This window comes from Cetorhinus maximus, chromosome 20 (assembly GCF_964194155.1).
Source record: "Cetorhinus maximus chromosome 20, sCetMax3.hap1.1, whole genome shotgun sequence".
Classification (NCBI taxonomy): Eukaryota; Metazoa; Chordata; class Chondrichthyes; order Lamniformes; family Cetorhinidae; genus Cetorhinus; species Cetorhinus maximus.
This window is the reverse complement of record NC_135898.1, coordinates 25478648-25500426: the sequence shown is the minus strand read 5'-3', so window position 1 is coordinate 25500426 and position 21779 is coordinate 25478648. Positions and strand designations below refer to the sequence as shown.

At 48.0% G+C, this 21779-nt stretch overlaps 1 protein-coding gene across 2 annotated transcripts in view; it reads right to left on the bottom strand.

Moving 5' to 3' along the window:
* The window catches only part of LOC144694979 (hexokinase-2-like), a 63092-nt gene that overhangs the window by 24020 nt on the left and 17293 nt on the right, over positions 1 to 21779 (bottom strand). The window contains exons 3-7 of one of the 2 annotated variants that reach the window (XM_078565800.1): positions 9586 to 9734; positions 3968 to 4087; positions 2585 to 2680; positions 2344 to 2443; positions 334 to 517 (exon numbers count right to left, since the gene is read on the bottom strand). In XM_078565800.1, coding sequence (XP_078421926.1) covers positions 334 to 517; positions 2344 to 2443; positions 2585 to 2680; positions 3968 to 4087; positions 9586 to 9734 — 649 coding nt within the window. The remainder of the gene's footprint in view (positions 1 to 333; positions 518 to 2343; positions 2444 to 2584; positions 2681 to 3967; positions 4088 to 9585; positions 9735 to 21779) is intronic. The other variant, XM_078565801.1, reaches the window with a different exon arrangement.

Genomic DNA, 21779 nt, shown 5'->3' with positions numbered 1-21779 from the left:
AATATTTTCACCAAGAGGGTGGTGGGTGTCTGGAATTCACTGCCTGAATTGATGGTTGAGGCTGAAACGATCAACTCATTTAAACAGTACCTGGATCTGCATCTGAAGTGCTGTAACATGCAAGGCTGCGGACCAGGGGCTGGAAAGTGGGGTTAAAATGAGCGGCCAGTTTCTTTCTCTTTTTGCCCGGTGCAGAGACGATGGGCTGAATGGCCTCTTTCTGCACCGTAACTTTTCTACGGTTCTGTTGAGTGAATTACTTGAACTGAGGCCTCTGGATCAACTCACCCAGTAACATTACCACAATGCTACCCGCCCCGGTTCCAGACTTACAGCTGTTTCCCTGGGTTGATGGAGCCTCTGTCAATCTCGCGGTCAAATTCAGTTCGAACGTCATCCAGCTCTTCCAGGTCACCAAACGCCCCCCATTCCATGTTGATACACATTCTCCCTTCATCACCTTCGACCAAATCAATGTGCTGCATTTCTTCCATGTAACAAGCATTGGTGCCTGTACCTGAAAAAGAACAAGCAGCTGAGTTACCACAAGGAGTCGGACACCGAGATATATTTTACAGTTGTAAGCCCGGCTTAACAGTGCTCCAAAGAAGCATTTGGTTTTGACCGGTGTGTTTCAATTTACGTAATATTATCCCCACTCGTTTGTTTTTCAGTGAAGAGGCCAAGTTTCACTGTTTAAAAATAAGGGGTCGCTCATTTAAGATGGAGATGAGGAGGAATCTTCTCTCTCAGAGAATAGAGAGTCTCTGGAACTCTCTTCCTCAAAAGACAATGGAAGCAGAGTCCCTGAATATTTTTAAGGCTGAGCTAGATAGATCCTTGATGAACAAGAGGGTGAAAGGTCATCGGGGGGGGAGCGGGGGGCTGGGCAGGAGGTTACAATCAGATCAGCCATGATCTTATTGAATGACGGTAAAGGCTCGAGGAGCCGAGTGGCCCACTCCTGCTCCTAATTGATATGAATGTATGTATGTAAGATGAATTAGTCTATCCAATTCACCCTCTTGGCTTCTCTCTCTCCAGCTCTTTAACCTTGAGGGTCTCTTGCGTCTTCATAACAGAAGTTCGTTCACCCTGCTCTTCCACTGAGTGCCAGGCTTTGGCATGAGAAATTACGAATGGCGTACAGCTCCGTAACACAACTCAAAGCAGCTCTATCGTGCCCCACTACCACTCTGTCCCTCATCCGATTGCGGGCACAGGACTATCCCTTATCCGAGCTATCAGGATACAGAAAACAATCAAGCTGAGGAGAAGGCTAATAAGGACATTTTGTCCAGCACCAACTCACGAAAGCTTCCAGACAAACAAGGAAGAGAAATGAGAGAGGAATAAAAGAGAGAACCGGAGGAGATAAGGAGAAGTTTTTTTAAAATATATGGGCAGAAAGTTGTTAGGCACTAAAAAGCTTGGCCTGAAAAGGTGGTGGAAGCAGATTATCTTTCTAAAGTGGAAAAACGTGAAGAGAAATTGTTTGCAGGGCTACAGGCAAAGCCCAGGGGAGGGGGGGGGGCTAATTGGATAGCTCTTTCACAGAGCCGGAACAGGCACACTGAGCCGAATGGCCTTCTTCGGTGTGGTATCATTCCAGGCAGGGCAGCAAGGGGGTCGAACTGTCTCAACATCTCAGACAGATTTGTGTTGGAAGCAGTTCAGGGAAGGTTTACCTGACTAATACCAGGAATGGGTGGGTTGTCTTATGAGGAAAGGTAGGACAGGTTAGGCTCATATCCGCTGGAGTTTAGAAGAATAAGAGGCGACTTAATTGAAACCTTTAAGATCCTGAGGGGTCTTGACAGGGTGGATGTGGAGAGGATATTTCCTCTTGTGGGAGAGTCTAGAACTAGGTCTCACGGTTTAAAAATAAGAGATCACCTATTTAAGACAGAGATGAGGAGAATTTTTTTCTCTCAGAGGGTTGTGAATCTTTGGATCTCTCTTCCTGAAAAGGCAGTAGAAGCGCAGTCTTTGAATATTTTTAAGGCAGAGCTAGATAGATTCTTGATTAACAAGGGGGTGAAAGGTTATCAGGGTAGGCAGGTATGTGGGGCTGAGGTTACAATCAGATCAGCCATGATCTTATTGAATGGGGGAGCAGGCTCGAGGAGCTGAGTGGCCTACTCCTGCTCCCAATTCACATGTTTGTATATGAACTGGTTTTGCTCTCAAACACCAACACGAGGATAGGAAATGGAGCTGGTCTTTACCACGTGTTGCAGGGCAACCTCCTTCCAAACCCCTGGGAATGCAGAGATACAGCCTGCCACAGCCAAGCACTGATGCAACCAAGAAACAACAACAAAAAAATGCAAGCCGACCTACCAACAATCAGCCCTATCTCGCAGTTGTGGTCATCATACCCACAAGACATCATGGTGCCTACAGTGTCGTTCACCACTGCAACAACGTCAATCTCAAAATCCTGCCCAAGGCACACAAAAAGATAATACAAACAGGTCAATACTTTCTCAAAAAAGAGACTCAATCTCAGGTATGTCCGGCTAACTACATTTCTCCACAGATCTCAAAAGCAATTGTTGCTTCAACATTGACTGGCACCTACCCCTCTCCTCTTTATGGCTTGCCGCAGAAGGTTAACCACGTCTCGTCCCTCCACACCACTTGCCTTGAATCCTTTCGTCCAATTAACTAATAGACTCTGCGGCACATAAACAGAAATTGAGTTAAACAAAACACCAAAACAATGGATTATGGAATTAGTAATAGGTTTGAATAGAAAGCAAGGCACTTTCGTTCTATTAATTTACAGGATGTGGGAGTCACTGGTTGGGCCAGCATTTACTGCCCATCCCTAATTGCCCTTGAGAGGGTGGTGGCGAGCCACTTTCTTGAACCGCTGCAGTCCATGTGGTGTAGGTACACCCACAGTGCTGTTAGGGAGGGATTTCCAGGATTTGGACCCGGCGACAGCGAAGGAATGGTGATATATTCCCAAGTCAGGAGAGTTCATCAAAAAGGATTTGTCCATGAGCTACACGTTAGGACAGGTAACCAAACTGCTCAGCCAGGAATTCAATGGGACGGGAATTATTACGTAGAAACGGGATTCCTGACTCACAGTGGGTTGTGTGCATAACGCCAAGAATGAATCCTTCTTGCACATTTCCATCTGTCATGAAGCTATTAATGTATATAATATTATTGGAAAATATTTTTCTTTTAAATTTTTCATGGGATTTGGACGTCACTGGCAAGGCCAGCATTTGGTGCCCATCCCTGATTGTCCATCAACTGAGTGGCTTGCTCAGCCATTTAAGAGGCAACCACATTGCTGTGGATCTGGAGTCACATGTCGGCCAGACCAGGTAAGGTCGGCAGATTTCCTTCCCTAAATGACATTAGTGAGCCAGATGGGTTTTTACAACAATCAATAGTTTCCTGGTCACCAATACTGAGAATAGTTTTCAATTCCAGATTTTTTTTTTAATTAATGAATTGAATTTATTAATTAATAGAACTTAAATTCCACCAGCTGCCCTGGTGGGATTTGAACCCTTGCCTCAGGGTCTGGGCCTCTACTTTACTCAGCCGGTGACATTACCACCCCGCCACCATCTCCGCCCTAAATGACAGAGCGGCTCCCTTTTCCACATGGCAACCAGGCTGAGATAGGGAAATCACCGAGTATGTACAACTAATCTACACAGCCTCCCCCCATCTCCCCACTCCACCCCCACAAATCTTTTAGCATTTATCAGTCCCATTGCCACCCTAAATTTTGGATCACTGGAAACAAAAAGCAGCTAAGATTTGTCACGAGCATCGAGTTAAGCAATCACTGACACATCAATTTAGCCCCAGAATTATTCATGGAAACTCAGGAGGGCCCAGAATGTGAAGAGCACAGAATGACATTCGCCGCTGCTCCATCTATATTCACTGTTCAACTGCTACTTATTCGCAGCAGCTGAGAGTGCTCGCTCACCTCATCAAGCTTCGTTTGCTGACAGGGAAAGGAGAAGGTGAAACCAAGGGGAAGCTTCTTATCCTTGATGTCTAATTCCTCCATGACATTGCCCAAGCAGTCCGCAATGTGATCGAACAGCTTAAGGGAAAAAAATAACAGGTTCAATATGCACTGCCATGAGGGGAACAGTAGAGGGCGGTAGGTAGCTACCTAATGTGCACCTGTTCGAGTGAGATAAGGGGGGAAAAGGAAGGAGGCAGGGATGGTATGGGGAGAAAGGGAGGGAAGGGGGATAGGAGGGAGGATGGGGAGAGAGGGAGGGTGGAGGGGAGGGAGGGAAGGGAGAAAAGGACAGGGGGAGGGGTGGGATGGGGAGAAAGGGAGGAGGATGGGTGATGGGATGAAAAATGAGGAGGGAGAGGGATGGGGAGAAAGGGAGAGGGAGGGGAGGATGGGGAGAAAGGGATGGGAGAGGAGTGGGATGGAGAGAGAGGGAGGGAGGGGATGAGGAGAAATGGATTGGGGAAGGGTGGGATGGGGAAGGGAGGGAGATGGGAAGAGGGGATGAGGGAGGGAGGGGAAATGGGGAGTAAGGGACAGGGGGAAGACTGGGATGGAGAGAGAGGGAAGGAGGGATGGGGAATAGAGAGAGAGGGAGGGATGGGGAGAAAGGGAGGGTGAGGGGTGGGATGGGGAGAGAGGAAAGGAGGAGGGAATGGGGTGGGAGCGAGGGTTGGTGGGGAGAGAGGGAGGGGAGCTGCACCTTAATGAACTAATTGCTCACTAATTTTCGTCTTGCACTTCCCTTGCCACAACCACTGCCCCCGCACCCCCCACCCCCGCCCCCGCCCACCACCCCAGAAGCCTTTGATTCCATGAGAATTGCTCACTTTCAGGTACCTGACCCAACAATTATTCCAGCACAAGCTGATCCAGGGAACAAAATAGGTCAACGGGTCAAACGAGAGAGTTTCAAAAAGGAACTGGACATGATAGAGATCCAGTCAGGGGCAAGAGCTCCACCTACCGGAAACAAGAGCCAAAAAGAGGTGAGGGAAAACAGCAAAAAGAGAAACAAAGGCAGAAATAAAAATATATCCTGGCAACTGGGGAAGGTGCAAAGAGTAACAATGGGTGACCAAACAGATGGTGGGAGCTGCAAATGGGAGTGTGAAAGGGGTTTCTAAACTGATGCATATATTTTTACAATTATATCAGGAAAAAACGATGGTGGTCACCAGCAATGTGGGCCCCTTAAAAACTGATAAGTGATATTGTTTGGGGAAATGAAAGGAATGGTGGACACGTAGGGGAAGAGGTCAGCAAGGAAACTAAATATTAAATCAGAGCCGGGGACACGCCAGAGTCAACAGTAATAAAGAAAATAATTTTTTTTAAATTCCTTCTTGGGATGTGGGCTTCACTGGCTGGGCCAGCACTTGTTGCCCATCCCTAGTTACCCTTGAGAAGGTGGTGGTGAGCTGCCTTCTTGAATCACTGCACTCCCTGTGGTGTAGGTACACCCACAGTGCTGTTAGGGAGGGAGTTCCAGGATTTTGACCCAGGGTTTTCAATGAGTCAGAAGATTTCACATACCCCAAGCCATAACCTTCCAAAGTCCCCTCAATCCGGGAAGATTGCAAAATTGCTCACGTCACTCAGCTGTTTAAAAAAAAAAGGTGACAGGGAATTGTAGAGTGGTGAGCCTAGCATTGACCGTCAGGAAATTACTGGAGTCTATGATTAGAGATAGGGTGACTGAACACCTTAGCCGTGGTCAGAGAGATCATGGAATGGATTTGTAAAGGGGAGGTCATACCCGACCAAGCTGACTGAATCTTTTGAAGCGATGGCCGGAAAGTAGTTAACCATATTTATATGGCAGGAAGCAGTCCTAAGAGGAGCTCTGATAATTGAAGGCAAATGATTGACTTGATTCAGAGACTGTCTGAGCAGCTGGAGCCAATGGACAGGCACTCTACTTCCAGCAAGAATCCATGTTGGGCCTTCAACTCCTCATCATGTCTATTAACAGATTAGATCATGGGAGAGAAAGCCATGTTTTTTTTTTCTTTATTCTTTCATGGGATGTGGGGCATGTGGGATGTGTGTTGTTGCCCATCCCTAATTGCCCTTTGAACTGAGTGGCCATTTCAGAGGGAAGTTAGGAGTTAACTTTGGAGTCACATGTGGGCCAGACCAGGTAAGGATGGCAGATTTCTTTTCCTAAAGGCAGATGGGGTTTTTACAACAATCAATGGTAGTTTCATGGTCACCATTACTGAGACCAATTTTATAATCCAGATTTATTAATTGAGCTGCTATGGTGGGATTTGAACTCATGTCCCCACAGCATTAGCCTGGGCCTCTGGGTTAGTAATCCAGTCATATTACAACTACACCACCATCGCTAATGACAGAAAAGTGGGCAACATTGCAAACAGTGTAGATGGAAGCAGAAAATTACTAAAAGAGATGTTGATCGATGAATTGAATTGACAAAACTGTGGCAAATGGGTTTCAATGCAGGCAAGTGTGAGGTCATCCATTTTGGACCCAGGAAGGAGAGAACAGGGTGCTTTCGAAATGGGGAGTAGCTGGAAACAGTGGTCCAAAGGTGGCCCCAGCTACATAGCTCATTCAAGTGTCATGAACAGGAAAGTAATCAAAACAACTAATGGAATGTTGCCCTTTATAGTGAGAGGACGAGAATGGACCGGGGCGGGGGTGGAGTGCGGGTGTGGTGGGCGTTGTGGGGTGAAGTCATGCTTCAGCTATACAAAGCCCTGGTTAGACCACACTTTGAGTCACTGTGAGCAGTTCTGGACCTTCAGGGAGGGTATATTGTGCTTCAAGGGAGTGCAATATAGGTTAACCAGAACAATACCATGGAGACCAAAGGCTAAATTATGAAGGGGGATAACACAATCTAGGGGTGCATTTTCTAGAATTTCAAAAATTCGGGGGTGATTTGAACAAATTGTTCAAGATATTAAGGGAGTGGGATGTCAAACAGAGTAGATGGAGAGAAACTCTTTCTGCTGACTGGGGCTAGAAGGCATAGACTGAAAATTAGGGCCAGGCCTTTGAAGAGCGGAAAGAGGAAACACTTCTACACACACACACACACACAAAGGGAGAGAGAAGTTCGGAGTTCTCTTCTGCAAATGAAAATTAATGCTAGGTCAAACGTTCATTTTAAAGCCGAAATTTGACTGATTTTTTTTTTAGCCAAAGAATACTCAGGGATATGAGGTAACGGTTCCTCTACATGGCCACCATTCGGTTGGAGGTCAGTCAAGATTTCATTGAGGAACTAAATGTCCTACCCCTGTTACTATACCCCTATGCTCCCGGTGGCCGAATCAAGTGTGAAAGGCACTATGGTCAGCAGAATGATGTCCCGGACATTCACACATGCTCATCTTTAGCAGGGATCTTTCCTTTCCATTATTCATTCATGGGATGCAAGCCTCTTTGGCCATCATTTGTTCACACATCTCTAACTGCCCTCGAGAAGGTGAGCTGCCTCCTTGACAGGTTAGGAAGAAAGGAGATCAAAACAGGAAATGCTGGAAGAACTCAGCAGGTCTGACAGCATCTGTGTGGAGAGAAACAGAGTTAGCATTTCACGTCCGTATGACTCTTCTTCAGATCTCAAGAGAAGTAGAATTTCTACTTTAGATTTTGACTTCCGTTTAGCTCTCTGAAGAAGTGTCATACATACTCGAAACATCAACTGTTTCTCTCGCCACAGATGCTATCACACCTGCTGAGTTTTTCCAGCATTCCCTGTTTTTATTTCAGACTTCCAGCATCCGCAGTATTTTGCTTTTATCTTAGGAAGAAAGGAGGCCAGTTCTCTCAACTGAGTTCCCTTCAATGCCACGTCCTACAACCTTGGTTTAGGCCCATTGGCACCAGCAGTAATTTCCATTCACACATCGTCTACTCTGCATTCACAATCCCCCCTATTTAACTGGAGGACCTGGCGATTCTCCTCAAAAACTCAGCTTCCTGTGACAATATAGTACCAAGTTAGGATAGTGAGGGGCTTGGAGGGGAACTTCCAGTTGGTGGGTGTTCCCATGTATCATGTATCTTGACCCAAAGGTATGTTGACCTTCATAGCGAGGGGATTCGAGTACAGGAACAGGGATGTCTTGCTGCAATTATACAGGGCCTTGATGAGACCACACCTGGAATATATTGTGCAGTTTTGGTCTCCTTATCTGAGGAAGGATGTTCTTGCTATAGAGGGAGTGAAGCGAAGGTTCACCAGACTGATTCCTGGGATGGCGGGACTGACACATGAGGAGAGATTGAGTCGGTTAGGATTATATTCGCTGGATTCAGAAGAATGAAGGGAGATCTCATAGAAACCTATATAATTCTAACAGGACTAGACAGGGAAGATGCAGGAAGGATGTTCCCGATGGTGGGGGAGTCCAGAACCAAGGGTCACAGTCTGAGGATACGGGGTAGACCATTTAGGACTGAGATGAGGAGAACTTTCTTCACCCAGGGAGTGGTGAGCCTGTGGAATTCGCTACCACAGAAAGTAGTTGAGGCCAAAACATTTTATGTTTTCAAGAAGAAGGAGTTGGATATAGCTCTTGGGGCAAAAGGGATTGAAGGATATGGAGAGAAAGCAGGAGCAGGCTATTGAGTTGGATGATCAGCCATGATCATAATGAATGGCGGAGCTCGAAGGGCAAAATGGCCTACTCCTGCTCCTCGTTTCTATGTTACTATCTTCTAACTTTGAAACCTCAAGAGAAAGAGCTAAGAACTATAAACAGCCTAAAAGCACATGGCAAGATAGGCTACCAACTTCAGGTAGGGAATTATGAATATCATTGGAACAATATTACCACGTGTTAGTTTAACTAGGCTTTTTTTTTGTAGTTTGTGGTACCGACAGGCCGAATAGTTTGAGTGTAACATACGTGAATTTGTCAAATAAGAACAACTTTGATTTAGATAATACCTTGAGCATAGAAAAACCATCCCAAGGCACTCCATGAGGGTACGACCATACAATAGCTGTTAAAATGGAGGCAAAGGTCGGGGAGGTGATCAGGAGTGTGGTCAAAAGAGGCAGGTTTTGAGGAGGGTCTTAAAGCGGAGGAGTTGAGGAAGTTTATTCAAAAGCTTTGGTTCGAGAAGGCTGAAGGATGACCACCAATGGTGGGACAAACGCAATGGTGGGGGGTGGCGGGGAAGCCTCTGGAGTGAAGGGAAGGGGGATTGCAATAAAGGTCAGAGGAACAGAGTTGAGGAGACAGTGGAGATAGAGGGTTATAGATGTAGGGACAGTTTAGCCCTCAGAAGGATTTAAATATAAGTGTGAGAAGTTTAAATTAAAGATGTTTGGAGACCATCCACCAGCACAGTTCAGAAAGGACACTGGTGATGATCGAGTGGAAGCTGGTACAAGGGCAGCAGAGATTTCGGTGAGGCTGATGTTGCTACAGGGTGGAAGATGTTGGGTGGTGTGGTGTGTGTGTGGGGGCCGGGGGGGGGGGGGGGGGGGTGGAGTCAGTCGGGGGGGAGCAGTGAAGTAGTTGAGTCTGCACAGCTGGCAAAGACCGGGGTGGGGGTGCGGGGGAGAGAAGGGTTTCAGGGGCTCCCACCTGAGCACCAGTGCCAAGCATGATATCCTGGGGAATGGCACAGATCCGATTCTCAATCTCCACCTTCTGCTTGCCGTTGTCTGAAACTTTGACTCGTAAAACACGGAAGTTGGTTCCTCCCAAGTCAAGGGCCAGAAAATCCCCGCTCTCTGCCGGGACAACAAAGCTGGAGTCAATTTTCTAGGCACTTGCCGATCGCCACCACAGACAGTTTAGATCCTGTTTTGTATGCTCACATGGAAGCCATCTTACATTGGAGATTTTCTGCACTGAAGGGTACAGCCATCAGTGCTGAGGAGACCGAGCATTTGGTTTTAACTCTGGCATTCACCATCAGTACCAAAGATTACCAGGATGAGCCTCATGTAGCTCATTGAATTCCTGTGCCCGAACCAACTAAAAAAAAAATACACTCACGACCTCAGCATTTCAATTTCCAATAACCACAAAGTCTCGGTTTTGAGGTTGGCCATTTTGTACAGGTTCAGTGCGGAATTGTAGGCCCCTCAGTGCAGCTAGAGCTCTTCACATTGGGAAGATGGACTGATGGCAGACCAGAAAATTCCAGGCATGGTCGAGAATGGGAGCCGAGGCAACAATATTCCACTATTTGGAAGAGGGCCCCGAGTCACTGGCTAGCGTTTTGTTCTAAAGGAACAAATCTACGTCATTCAGCAGCCTGAGCCTGTCTCGCCATTCGTTCTGTTAGGTCGCGGCCGATTTTTTTTATATATCTCAACTCCATCCACCCAACTTGCCCCACGATACACCCTCACCCAACAAAAACCTAGCAACCTCAGTACTTATTTTCAATCGACCCTCCGCCTCAGCACCTTCTTTGGGGAGGAAAAGAGAGTTCCAGATTTGCGCTCCCCTTGGTGTGAAGTGGTGCTTCCCGGCATTACCCCTGAACAGCCTGGCTCTCCTTTTAAAGCAAGGCCTTTTGGTTCTGGGCTTCCCCCACTACAACCGCCAGGAGATTGCTTCTCTCCATCTGCCCTTATCATGTTGATTGAGGGATAAACACTGGCCAGGACACCAGGGAGAACTCACCAGCTCTTCCATATAGGATCAGGGGATCTTTGACATCCACCTGATGCAGCTGAAGTGAAGGGGCAGCCTAGATTATTTTCAATTCTACTTTATTATCTATACGTTCAGATGGAAATTAATTTTGGGGACTTTGCACGTTCATTAAAAATACATATAAATGAATAATAATAAAAGATAAAATCTCACAGAGATCTCACTTTTAATTGTGTATTAAAAACTATTCCAATGTGTTTAAATAACCAGTCAGCAAGTCCCACCCTGTGTATATCCTTATCCATATATCAGACACTAAAGTTCTAGCACAAACACATTGGAGAACCGATTTGTCTTGCATGTGAGGGATTGTAGCCTTTTCCCCGAATGCATCCAAGAGTGAATGCTGAGACAAGGGGCGATTCTTATTGTTCATGAGGCTGTGTGTTTAATAGGTGGATATCCATTGACCAAATCAGGCAGCCAGAGACGTTCTGTGAATCACAACCATTTTATTGATGAACGATAGTCCTGTACCAAATACCAGTTCACACTCATCCCTTCTGCATTCTCTCCCTGTCCAGAAGCAAACTCCCCGGCTGGGGGGAGAAACTCAGCTCTCAAGCTTCAATGAGCATCACCTGCCCTCAACTCACTCCGAAGATTATCATGGTTCACTCTTAAAGGGACCTGCATTTCTCACGTCGCCACTCTTCCCCTTTGTAAAAATTCTTCGAGAGCAGATTCCGTCGAGGGAGATCTGCTCATCAAATACCCTTTCTGCCTGGTTCAATAATCGCTATGCCCTTAAAGATTCTGCGTTCCTAAGGCAACAAGCAAGAGAGCCCACCCTCATCCACAGCTGTATAGGAGAGTTTCATGACTGTGGGGCCTACTCGAAAAGATTTTAATTTTCTGAGCATAATTGGATGTGTCCCTTGGCCACACATCTGCACACTGTTCCCTCCAATTCAACTCCTAATCTACTTTCATTGGGGTTTAGGAGAGCGAGGGGTGACTTGATTGAAGTGTACGTTCAAACTTGCAATGGGCCTTCTGGTTGTAGTTTTGCGATGGACTATATTGTTTTGATGGAATTTTTTAAAAAGAGACACACAAGTCCTCAATTCCTAGCCTTTCATGAAATGTGCCTCAATTTCAGCCTCAAAAAAACACCCATTTCAGCCTGTCAATCTTCGATTAAACTCCAATACGACATCGAATTTCATCCACCAGAGACTTGCTTGGCCTGCCTATGCCCCTTTGTGACTCTCTGCTCCTGCCAAGCTCACTGTGCCTCCCAGCTCAGCCACTGAGAAGGGAGCCTGGCCTTGTTTCCAGGCAGGCAGCCAGCTTGGCAGAGGCTATCAACTCCTGCGGCTGCTCTCGAGCAAAGCTTCAATCGACTGCCTGTCACCACAATAGCTAATTAAGTCTCAGCAAACTGTCAAAAGTCAACACAGAGCTCAAATAGTGGGCATGATTGCATCTGGGTTTTTTTGGTCCATGTTCAGCACCAGCTACCGTGAACAACGCCTCAACAAAATACACCAAATAACAGGCTCATAAAATGGAGGATAGCTCAATCCCAGTCTTTAGCGAGTCAGCCAATCACACTTAGACAGGAACTGGAGGTTGCTTGGATTGACTTCAATGCCCCACAGCTGGGGTAGAGGAGGGTCAGTGTGCTAGCCTACCTTTGCCAACGCTTTGCAATGATTCCTGCCAGGGATTGCACTTGTGTGTGACACTCAGCTCAACTGTGACATGTGCGTAAGTCAGGCAGCTTACCAACATTCACCGACTGAGCTCACACACACTGGGGAGAGAGATGGGCAGGCAGATTGCCTGCTTCGAATAGTACCTCCAAATGAGTCCATGCCCGCAAGTGAAGGGGTGTACTGATGGAGCACAACACTGGATTCACGCAAACTAAATTCAATCAGCCACCAATGGCACAGGTTGACGAGCCGTGTAACCCAGACATTTGCACTCTCTTTGACCAGAGTCCGACTGGATGTAACATTTTTTTGTGAACATACTAATGGTTCATATCTGCAAACACAACAGTAATCCCTGGCACTAATCTGCTTAAATAATATCGTAAAAGGGCAGAGATAGGGAGCTACTGGTACTAGAAGTTAACAAACAAAAGGCCAACGAGCAAACCCACGACCACTACCATCTAAAAGGACAAGGAGAGCAGACATATGGGAACACCACCACCTGGAAGTTCCCCTCCAAGTCACTCACCATCCTGGCTTGGAAATATATCACTGTTCCTTCACTGTCGCTGGGTCAAAATCCTGGAACTCCCTTCCTAACAGCACTGTGGGTGTACCTAAACCACATGGACTGCAGCAGTTCAAGGAGGCAGCTCACCACCACCTTCTCAAGGGGCATTTAGGGATGGGCAATAAATGGTGGCCTAGCTAGCGAAGTCCACATCCCTTGAAGAATAAAACAAATTTTTTAAAAATCAAAACTGGCCATACTTCAGCACGCTTGTTGCAATTGTTGTTACAGTCGAGCAATTACTCTCACTCAATGGTGGTGTATGGTCGCTCTGACTCCGTAAGGTGCTCTGGAGGAGTTACAGGCTGGAACTTTGTAACCAAGAGCACATGGAAAATGTACGACTTTGATCCTTTAAGTGCTACTTTGCACAGACCATAAGATGTAGGAGCAGAAGTAGGCCATTCGGCCCATCGAATCTGCTCCACCGTCAATGAGATCATGGCTGATCTGATAATCCTCAACTCCACTTTCCTGCCTTTTCCCCATAACCCTTGATGCCCTTACTGATTAAAAATCTATCTATCTCAGCCTTGAATATACTTAATGACCCAGCCTCTACAGCCCTCTGCGGTAAAGAATTCCAGATTCACTACCCTCAGAGAAGAAATTCCTCTTCATCTCTGTCTTATATGGGCAACCCCTTCTTCTGAGATTATGCCCTCTGGTCCTAGACTCTCCCACAAGGGGAAACAACCTCTCAGCATCTACCCTGTCAAGCCCCCTAAGAACCTTATATGTTTCAATATGGTCGCCTCTCATTCTTCTAAACTCCAATGAGTACAGGCCCAACCTACTCACCTCTCCACATAAGAAAATCCTGCCGTACCCTCGTGAACCTTATCTGGACTGCCTCCAATGCCAGTATATCTTTCCTTAGATAAGGGGACCAAAACTATTCACAGTATTCTAGGTGTGGTCTAACTAGTGCCTTGAATAGTTTTAGCAAGACTTCCCTATTTTTATACGCCATTCCCTTTGGAATAAAGGCCAATATTCCAGTTGCCTTCCCTATTACCTGCAGGGCCTTTGTGACATACTGACACAGGGCTTTTTTCGCATTCACTGACAATCTTACTCAGGGAAATAATGAAGGATTGAAAGCTTAAAGGAAGACCTCAGGCATCATTCTACAGTTGATCCCAAGATCTGGATCAGACCTGTAATGGGTCTTTGAAACATAGTTTGCATAGGGGGCATAGACTTAAAATGATTAGTCGAAACATTAGAGGGGAGGTGAGCAAAAATGTTTTCACCCAGAGGCTTGTGGGGGTCTGGAGCTCACTGCCTACAAGGGTGGGAGAGGCAGAAACCCTCAACTCATTTAAAAGCTGCCTGGATATGCACCTCAAGTACCACAACCTGCAGGGCTATGGACCAAACGCTGGAAAGTGGGATTAAGCTTGGGGGCGAGGGGGTTGGGGGGGGGTGGGGGGGGGCCTCGTTTCTCAGCCGGCACAGACACAATGGGCCGAGTGGCTTTTTTCTGTGCCATAAACATTCTACGATTCTACGAAAGCATAGATTAAGGGGCAGGAAAAGAAACCAGTTTGGTTTCCTGTTCTCAATTACTTTCTCATGAATATTGGTGGCATTTGGATGGGTATCGTTCTGATCTGCTTTGGCCGAGCTCCCATCATCAAGTGCTCACCAGCTCTGCTCACACATGAGAGATGGTCAGTCTGGTTGGTGGGGGGAGGGGGGTGGACACAGACCTGAGCACCTTTAAGTGACAAGGACAACTCAGCAGAGGGAGAGGCGGGGGTTTAAGATTTGCTGCTCTCCCTCCTTTCAGCGGTAACTTCGGAGAAGGATTTCCACATTGCACCCTGGGGGAACAAGCGGAAAACTAACTTCCTGTGCGCACACACACACGAAAAAAGGGGCCACAAACTATTCTGCAGGGGGAGGCAGTGGCCTAGTGGCATTGTCACTGGGCTAGTATACCAGAGGCCCAGGGTAATGCACCTGGGCTCAAATCCCACCAGGGCAGATGGTGGAATTTGAATTCAATAAAAAAATCTGGCATTGTTGATTGTAAAAACCTATCTGGTTCACTAATATTCTTTAGGGAAGGAAATCTGCCGTCCTTACCCGGTCTGGCCTACATGTGACTCCAGACCCACAGCAATGTGGTTGCCTCTTAAATAGCCTAGGAAGCCACCCCAGTTTCTCAAGGGCAATTAGGGATGGGCAATAAATGCTGGCCTGACACCCACATCCTGTGAGGAATAAGAAAAAATATTCTTTCACAGCACAACCTTGGGAACCGGTTTCTCAGAAGCCACTGAAAGGAAAGTTGATAAATTTTGCAAACAAATGGTATCCTCATTATCAGCCTCTTATCTTTGAGTAAACAGAGGAAGCTTTCACAGCGATCAGGGAGCAAGTACCTGACAGCTGCATGACAGCAAGAGAAACGCAGCAACGCACAAGAGGTCAGGAGGGTTTACAATGAGAACAAACACGGGGCAGATTAAAAACTGATGTTTCAATATCAAATCAACATCAGTTGGCAAAGTGAAGCCCTCAGTGTAGGACGTTCACCTGCTCACACTACGTATCGTGCTGGCAATGGCAATCCTCTGCACTCTGCTCATCTGACATTCAGCTGATGGCCCTGCAAGTCCAACACCAGCAGAAAGGGCCTTTGGTGCCAGAGTGCAGAAATGCTCCTTCAGCAGTGCGGACACTGAATACAGTGGGGAAAAGTGCTGGGTCAGACGGAGCTGTGACAATTACTTTCCCAGTGACACTGACGGCCACACAAAGAGATTGCTGTTAAATCACATAATCAAAAAGCACATTCCATCAGCCTGAGGTATGACCAAACCCAATTAACATTTACATTGCTGGAATGCGTGCCAACGCTGGGCAACAGGGGTTCAGGTTAAAACAACCTGTGCCAATGCCCAGCTTCCTATTGCAAGAATTCCTGCTTCATTCTGGCAGCGTTGCCATCATGGAGCAGGGTCAAAGTGTCAATGGCTTCAGGAGACGAGGGTCAAGCAGAGGTAAAGCCACACTCTGACTAACTATCAGCGCAGTCTGCAGCTCCCGACTCCCTCCCGAAGCCCCTGATGGACAGCAGTTCTGTTTAGGTTAGATCAGGATGAGGCGAAGCTGTCGGATGCTTTTCATCTCTCACAATCTGCACTTACCAGGTCAGCGGGGGCGGTGCCCTGACATCTTCAGACCCTCCCTTGTTAGAGATGGCCATTGTTGGCATTTGTGCAGTACAAATGTTACTTGCTACTCATCAGCCCAAGCCTGAATGTTGTCCAGGTCTTGCTGCATTTGGACATGGACTGCTTCAGTGTCTGAGGAGTCGCGAATGGTGCTGAGCATTGTGCAATCATCAGCAAACATCCCCACTTCTGACCCTATGATAGAAGGAAGGTCATTGATGAAGCAGCTGATGATGGTTGGGCTGAGGACCCTGAGGAACTCCTGCAGTGATGTCCTGGAGCTGGGATGACTGACCTCCAACAACCACAACCATCTTCCTTTGTGCTGTGTATGACTCCAACCAGCGGAGAGCATTCCCCCTGATTCCCATTGACTCTAGTTTTCCTTAATGCCACACTCGGTCAAATGCTGCCTCGATGTCATGGGCAGTCACTCTCACCTCAACTTGGGAGTTCAGCTCTTTTATCCATGTTTGAACCAAGGCTGCAATGAGGTCAGGAGCCAAGCAGCCTTGGCGGAACCCAAACTGGGCATCAGTGAGCAGGTTAATGGGTAAGTGCCACTCGACAGCACTGTCGACAACACCTCCTGTCACTTTGCTGATGATCAAGAGCAGAGTCAGTTGTCCCCTTCAACGATAGCAAACGATTACTAGGCTTGGCAAGAGGCAGTTAAGTGGGCCATTAATTGCCCACCCCATCCTGCAATCCCCCGCCCACCATCATTCACCGGTGGCCCGGGATTCAGCGATGAGACAAGGCCTCGGGTGGGTGTAGTACCAACGGAAGCCACCGCCTGCCCAGTGGCGCTGCATTCAGTAGAGCCGCCGGCTTCAAGGGCCTTGCTCCCGCAGGGAAGGCCCAGGGCTGTCCAGTTAAGTGCCCAGTGGTAGTAAATACAGCGGCCCTCCCCTTAAAGGGCACTCGCTGGCTCTCCAGCGACGGGCAAGACCAGTGTCGTCTCCATTAAATACCACCCAATATGCCTTCATCGTCACTGTCTTCTTGCTGTTCAGTCCTTGCACCACTGCCTGGGCAGATTGCGCTCCATTTATCTAAAAGTGGAAAGACACAAGGGCAATTTGAATTTGAAATCTGAGCAATCCAGTACAAGACTGGATACATTCAGAGTACAGATGGAAACTCAGCTTGGGAGTTCAGCTTACTTTCATAACACAATGTTAGAATTTCTAATGATACGGGGGCAGCAACAGATGAAACAATCGGCAATCTCCATAGCTGCACCCTCAGTACTGAAAGAGTTTCTACAGTGCGTTCGGTGTTTGCTGCTTTGTGTCTCAGTCATGGGTAGAAATTTATGTTTTGGAACACGAAGTTTGTAACTGCCAGCCCCACCTCCTCGAGGCACTTATATACAACACACAAATATCAGACATCAAGTGGACCCAAGAGGAAATTTAAGAGGTTTGGTACAGCGAACCCTCTGGTGAGCTGGCACCTCCATTATATCCTTACCCCCTGTCCAGGCTGCAGCCCACCCATGCTCAGAGCCTCACACATTCAGCGACCCTCCGCGGCCCTCGAAAGCACGTGCAGTGTCAGTACCTGGGCTAGAGGCAGAGAGTGTGAAAGCGAGGGACAGTGGGCGCAATTTAATGCCCTGCCCCCTGGCAGGTTTGGTGGCCGAGGTGTGGGGTTGGCATTTAATCAGGCAAGAGGATGGCAGGTTGGGGCCCCACCACCTTCCCACCTCTGCCCCGATTAGGCCTGTGGAAGGAAGGTTCGTAGATGGCCTTCCCACCCCACTGCCAATTTAGTCTTTAATTGGGCAATTAATGGCCCACTTAAATGCCTCTTGCCACCTACGCTGGTATTAACCCAGCAGCGGGTGAGGGGCTTGCCATGCAGGAGCATGATAAGCAAATCAGTGCAGCGTTGCTTGCAGGCTCCTCATTGGTTGGGGGAGGTCCTCATTCAAATGCACTCAGTGCCTGACTAAGGGGTCCGGCATGGTTGGGTGGGTGGGGAGGGGCAGGCGGCTCTGCTAAGAGTCAGCTCCCAGCCTGCTGCCCTCCCCATGACACCCCATCCCGCAATTCCCCACTTGCCATCATTCACTGGTGGCCCGGGATTCAGCAATGAGACAAGGCCTCGGGTGGGTGTAGTACCAGCGACAGCCACCGCCTGCCCAGCGGTGCTGCGTTCAGTAGAGCCACCAGCTTCAAGGGCCTTGATCCCGCAGGGAAGGCCCAGGGCTGTCCAGTTAAGTGCCCAGTGGTAGTAAATACAGCAGCCCTCCCCTTAAAGGGCACTCGCTGGTTCTCCAGTGACGGGCAAGGCCCGTGGTGTCTCCATTAAATACCACCCAATGTGCCTTCATCGTCACTGTCTTCTTCCTGTTCATTTCTTGCACCACTGCCTGGGCAGATTGCGCTCCATTTATCTGAAAGTGGAAAGACACAAGGGCAAGGCTGTGGTGCAGGGAGCAGTGACAATGTAAGAGGGTGCATCCTTCCACCGTCTACAACCGGTAAATCGGAAGAGCGTGTGTGGGATGAGGGGGAGGTGGGATGTGAGGAAGAGGAGGATTAGCTTTGGGCACATCATCATCTTCAATGGTCTCATCTCCGAGACATTTTACAGCCTCAGCAATGGCATCGCAACAAGCCCCAACACCATCCCCTGTATGGGAGTTAGAACATGGAGGCTCCTGCGCCCCCTCCAGTTAGATCCTGTTGCCTCCAGTTGTGCACCTCCATGGCCCTGCAAGAGAGACCGAGGTAAGCTAGTGAACGTGCAGCAAAGTGCCTGGGTGATGTGGCTGTCCCGGTTGAACAGCCGGCAGCCTGTGCAAGAGGGGAGACGGTGACGTAGCAGTGATCTCACTGGCCTAGTAATCCAGAGGCCCAGGCTAATGCTCTGGGGACACGGGTTCAAATCCCACCAGGGCGGCTGGTGGAGTTTAAATTAACAGCTAGTCTCAGTAATGGTGACAATGAAACCACTGCTGATTGTTATAAACACCCCATCCGGTCACGAATGTCCTTTAGGGAAGGAAATCTGCCGTCCTTACCCGGTCTGGCCTACATGTGACTCCAGGCCCACAGCAATGCGGTTGACTCTTAACTGCCCTCTGAAATGGCCTCCCAAGTCAGTTCAAGGAGCAATGAGGGATGGGCAACAAATGCTGGCTTTGCCAGTAGTTGTCCTGGGATCTTTATTTGCTGTGTCTTTTATACAAATGCATACTGGTTTAGTTGGAAGGCCTGATGGGCTGGGCTAGTCTCCTGTGGCCCTCATTTTCATATGTTTGTATTCTCTAACTTACCAGGCCTGAGGGAAAAGAGACAAGAGTCTCAAAAAAAAATCCCCGAAATAGTTCACATGGTATCTGCAGCCATCTGTGTGAGGTGCATCCCCCTCAGGCCCCACAACTGCTCCAAGCTAGTTTTTACTGGTATTATCCTACACTAGAAGCAAACATTCCACAAACACCTTTGAAGCTTCTATTATGGGCTTAGTTTTAATTGGAATAAAAGGAGTCACGAGTCCGTCCAATTCAAATCAGCTGAATTTACTGTGTGGTGAATGCTTGTCAATAGTTTCTTTAATCTATACTATTTTCACCCCTAGCTTTCTTTTCTGAAATTGCCAGCTTGTGATAAGAAATCACTTTACCAGCCCCTCGGAGGTCTCCTGTACTCTACTCTCGTTGCCGCACTGCATGAGCGAACCCAGACACTGAGTTGTTAAGGGATTTAGAGCTAAAATAATCCACTTCACGCCCAACAGGGTCACTGCCGTGCACAGCAGACGATTCTAAAGGTCGATGACTGATTTAGCACCTCTCCCTTTGTAATCGCTCGTATTTCTATCAGTACAAGAAGCTTACTCTGCATCTAACCTGTTCTGTGTCTCATCCCCGCTTTACATTTAACTACTGACCAAGCAGGGAAAGTTCTTTTTAAATACATACAATATTCTTTCAAGGGGTTGCTGGCTGGGCCAGCATTTATTACCCACCCCTAATTGCCCTTGAGAAGGTGGTGGTGAGCTGCCTTCTTGAGCCGCTGCAGTCCATGTGGTTAAGTACACCTACAAATGCTCCCGCCTCTGGCCCCAACATTCAGCACTTTTAAAAAAATAAATAAATCACTAACAAATTAAGATTGCTTCATTCAAAAATCAGAAATGGGGTTTGACCATCTTGGCCCTCACAGGGACTTGGGTTCCTGGAGCGGAAGGGATCGCAACAATAAATACGCCAAGGGGCACTGTTTTAAAATTAGGGGTCACCCTTTTAGGACAGAGATGAGGAGAAATGTTTTTCTCTCACAGGGTTCTGCAACTTTGGAACTCTCTGCCTTAGAAGGTGGTGAAGGCGGGGTCACTGAATCTTTTTAAGGCAGAGGTAGATTGATTCCCTTGCCTAACAAGAATCTAAGGTTATCGGGGGTAGATGGGAATGTGGAAATCGAAACATAAGACGATCAGCCATGACCTTAATGAATGGTGGAGCAGGCTCAAGGGGCTGAATGGCCTACTCCTGTTCCTATTTCTTAAGCTCACGTGTGTTAAATTGGAGAACAGCTGATTACGGAAAGGGGCATCACCACGCGTGATTAACCCATGCCCATTGTGTGCAATGGTGCCAGCTTCATGCTGTCTGCTCATTCTAATAGTTGCTGCATGCCGCTAAGTGCTCCCAGTGCGGTTTATCGACTACACACATCCGCACCAACCTGTGCACAGAGCTTGGGCCCCATCCTCTCCAGCATGGAAGGAGTGGTTCCTTCCATCATTGCACCTTTGAAAGCCAATGTGGGGCAGTGCCAATGGCTCAGCTTCTGTGGTAGCATAAGCAGCAGCTGCCCAACGTCTCAATGTGGCGGTGCAGGATGTTACCATCATGGTGCCAGGGACCAATGCTTGTCGAGGTTTCCAGGCTCCCGCAGCAGCCCAGCTGCCTCCTCTCTCAGCGGGTTCCCCGGGTTGCTGAGGCGCTGCCCCAGGGGAGTGGCAGCGGCCGCTCCATGCAGCACAAACCTGCTGCCCTCCCTCAGAGTGGCAGCATTCATGCTCCCACTTCCCCCAACGGCCTTCAGTCCAAAGCGGGGCCTTTACGGCCCAGGGCTGCTCACGGTCGGCCTTTCTGCAGCCCCCTCCACCAAAATACGCCTTCCACCAGCCACGCTGGGGTAGCACTGCATCGGAGCATGAGGAATGTGGAGTATATGCTCTAAGGGGAACGTAAAAGGATGTTTATGCAGGCACTAGGATGTGATTTAATTTATAAATTAGCATTGGGAAATGTGTGTTTGGTGCTGGCTTTTATCTTTGGTAAACAGGATGCGGTGCTGGGCAGTGATAGTGGAACGCTGAGGACTGTGGGACTGTTTGGCGAATGGAGAATTCAAAGGGAGTATACTGGTTGCGCTACTGATTTAATACTTCATGTACAGACCAGGCAGAAAGGCTATCTAGCTTGCATCTTCCTTTTCTCTTCCTCTTCTTCTACCACCTCCTCCTCGGACCTGGTCCTCAGCTTCTCACCTGATAAGTGGTGGTGAAGGTTGTTTCCTCGAGGGAGTGAGGTTGTGCAACATGGAGCAGACCATCACAAGTCTTGAGACGCGCTCGGCCAAGTATTGCGGTCCAGGCAGGGGAATTGTTGGTTATAATGCTTCATGATCCTCCTCTCATCCCTCTTCATCTCATCCAATC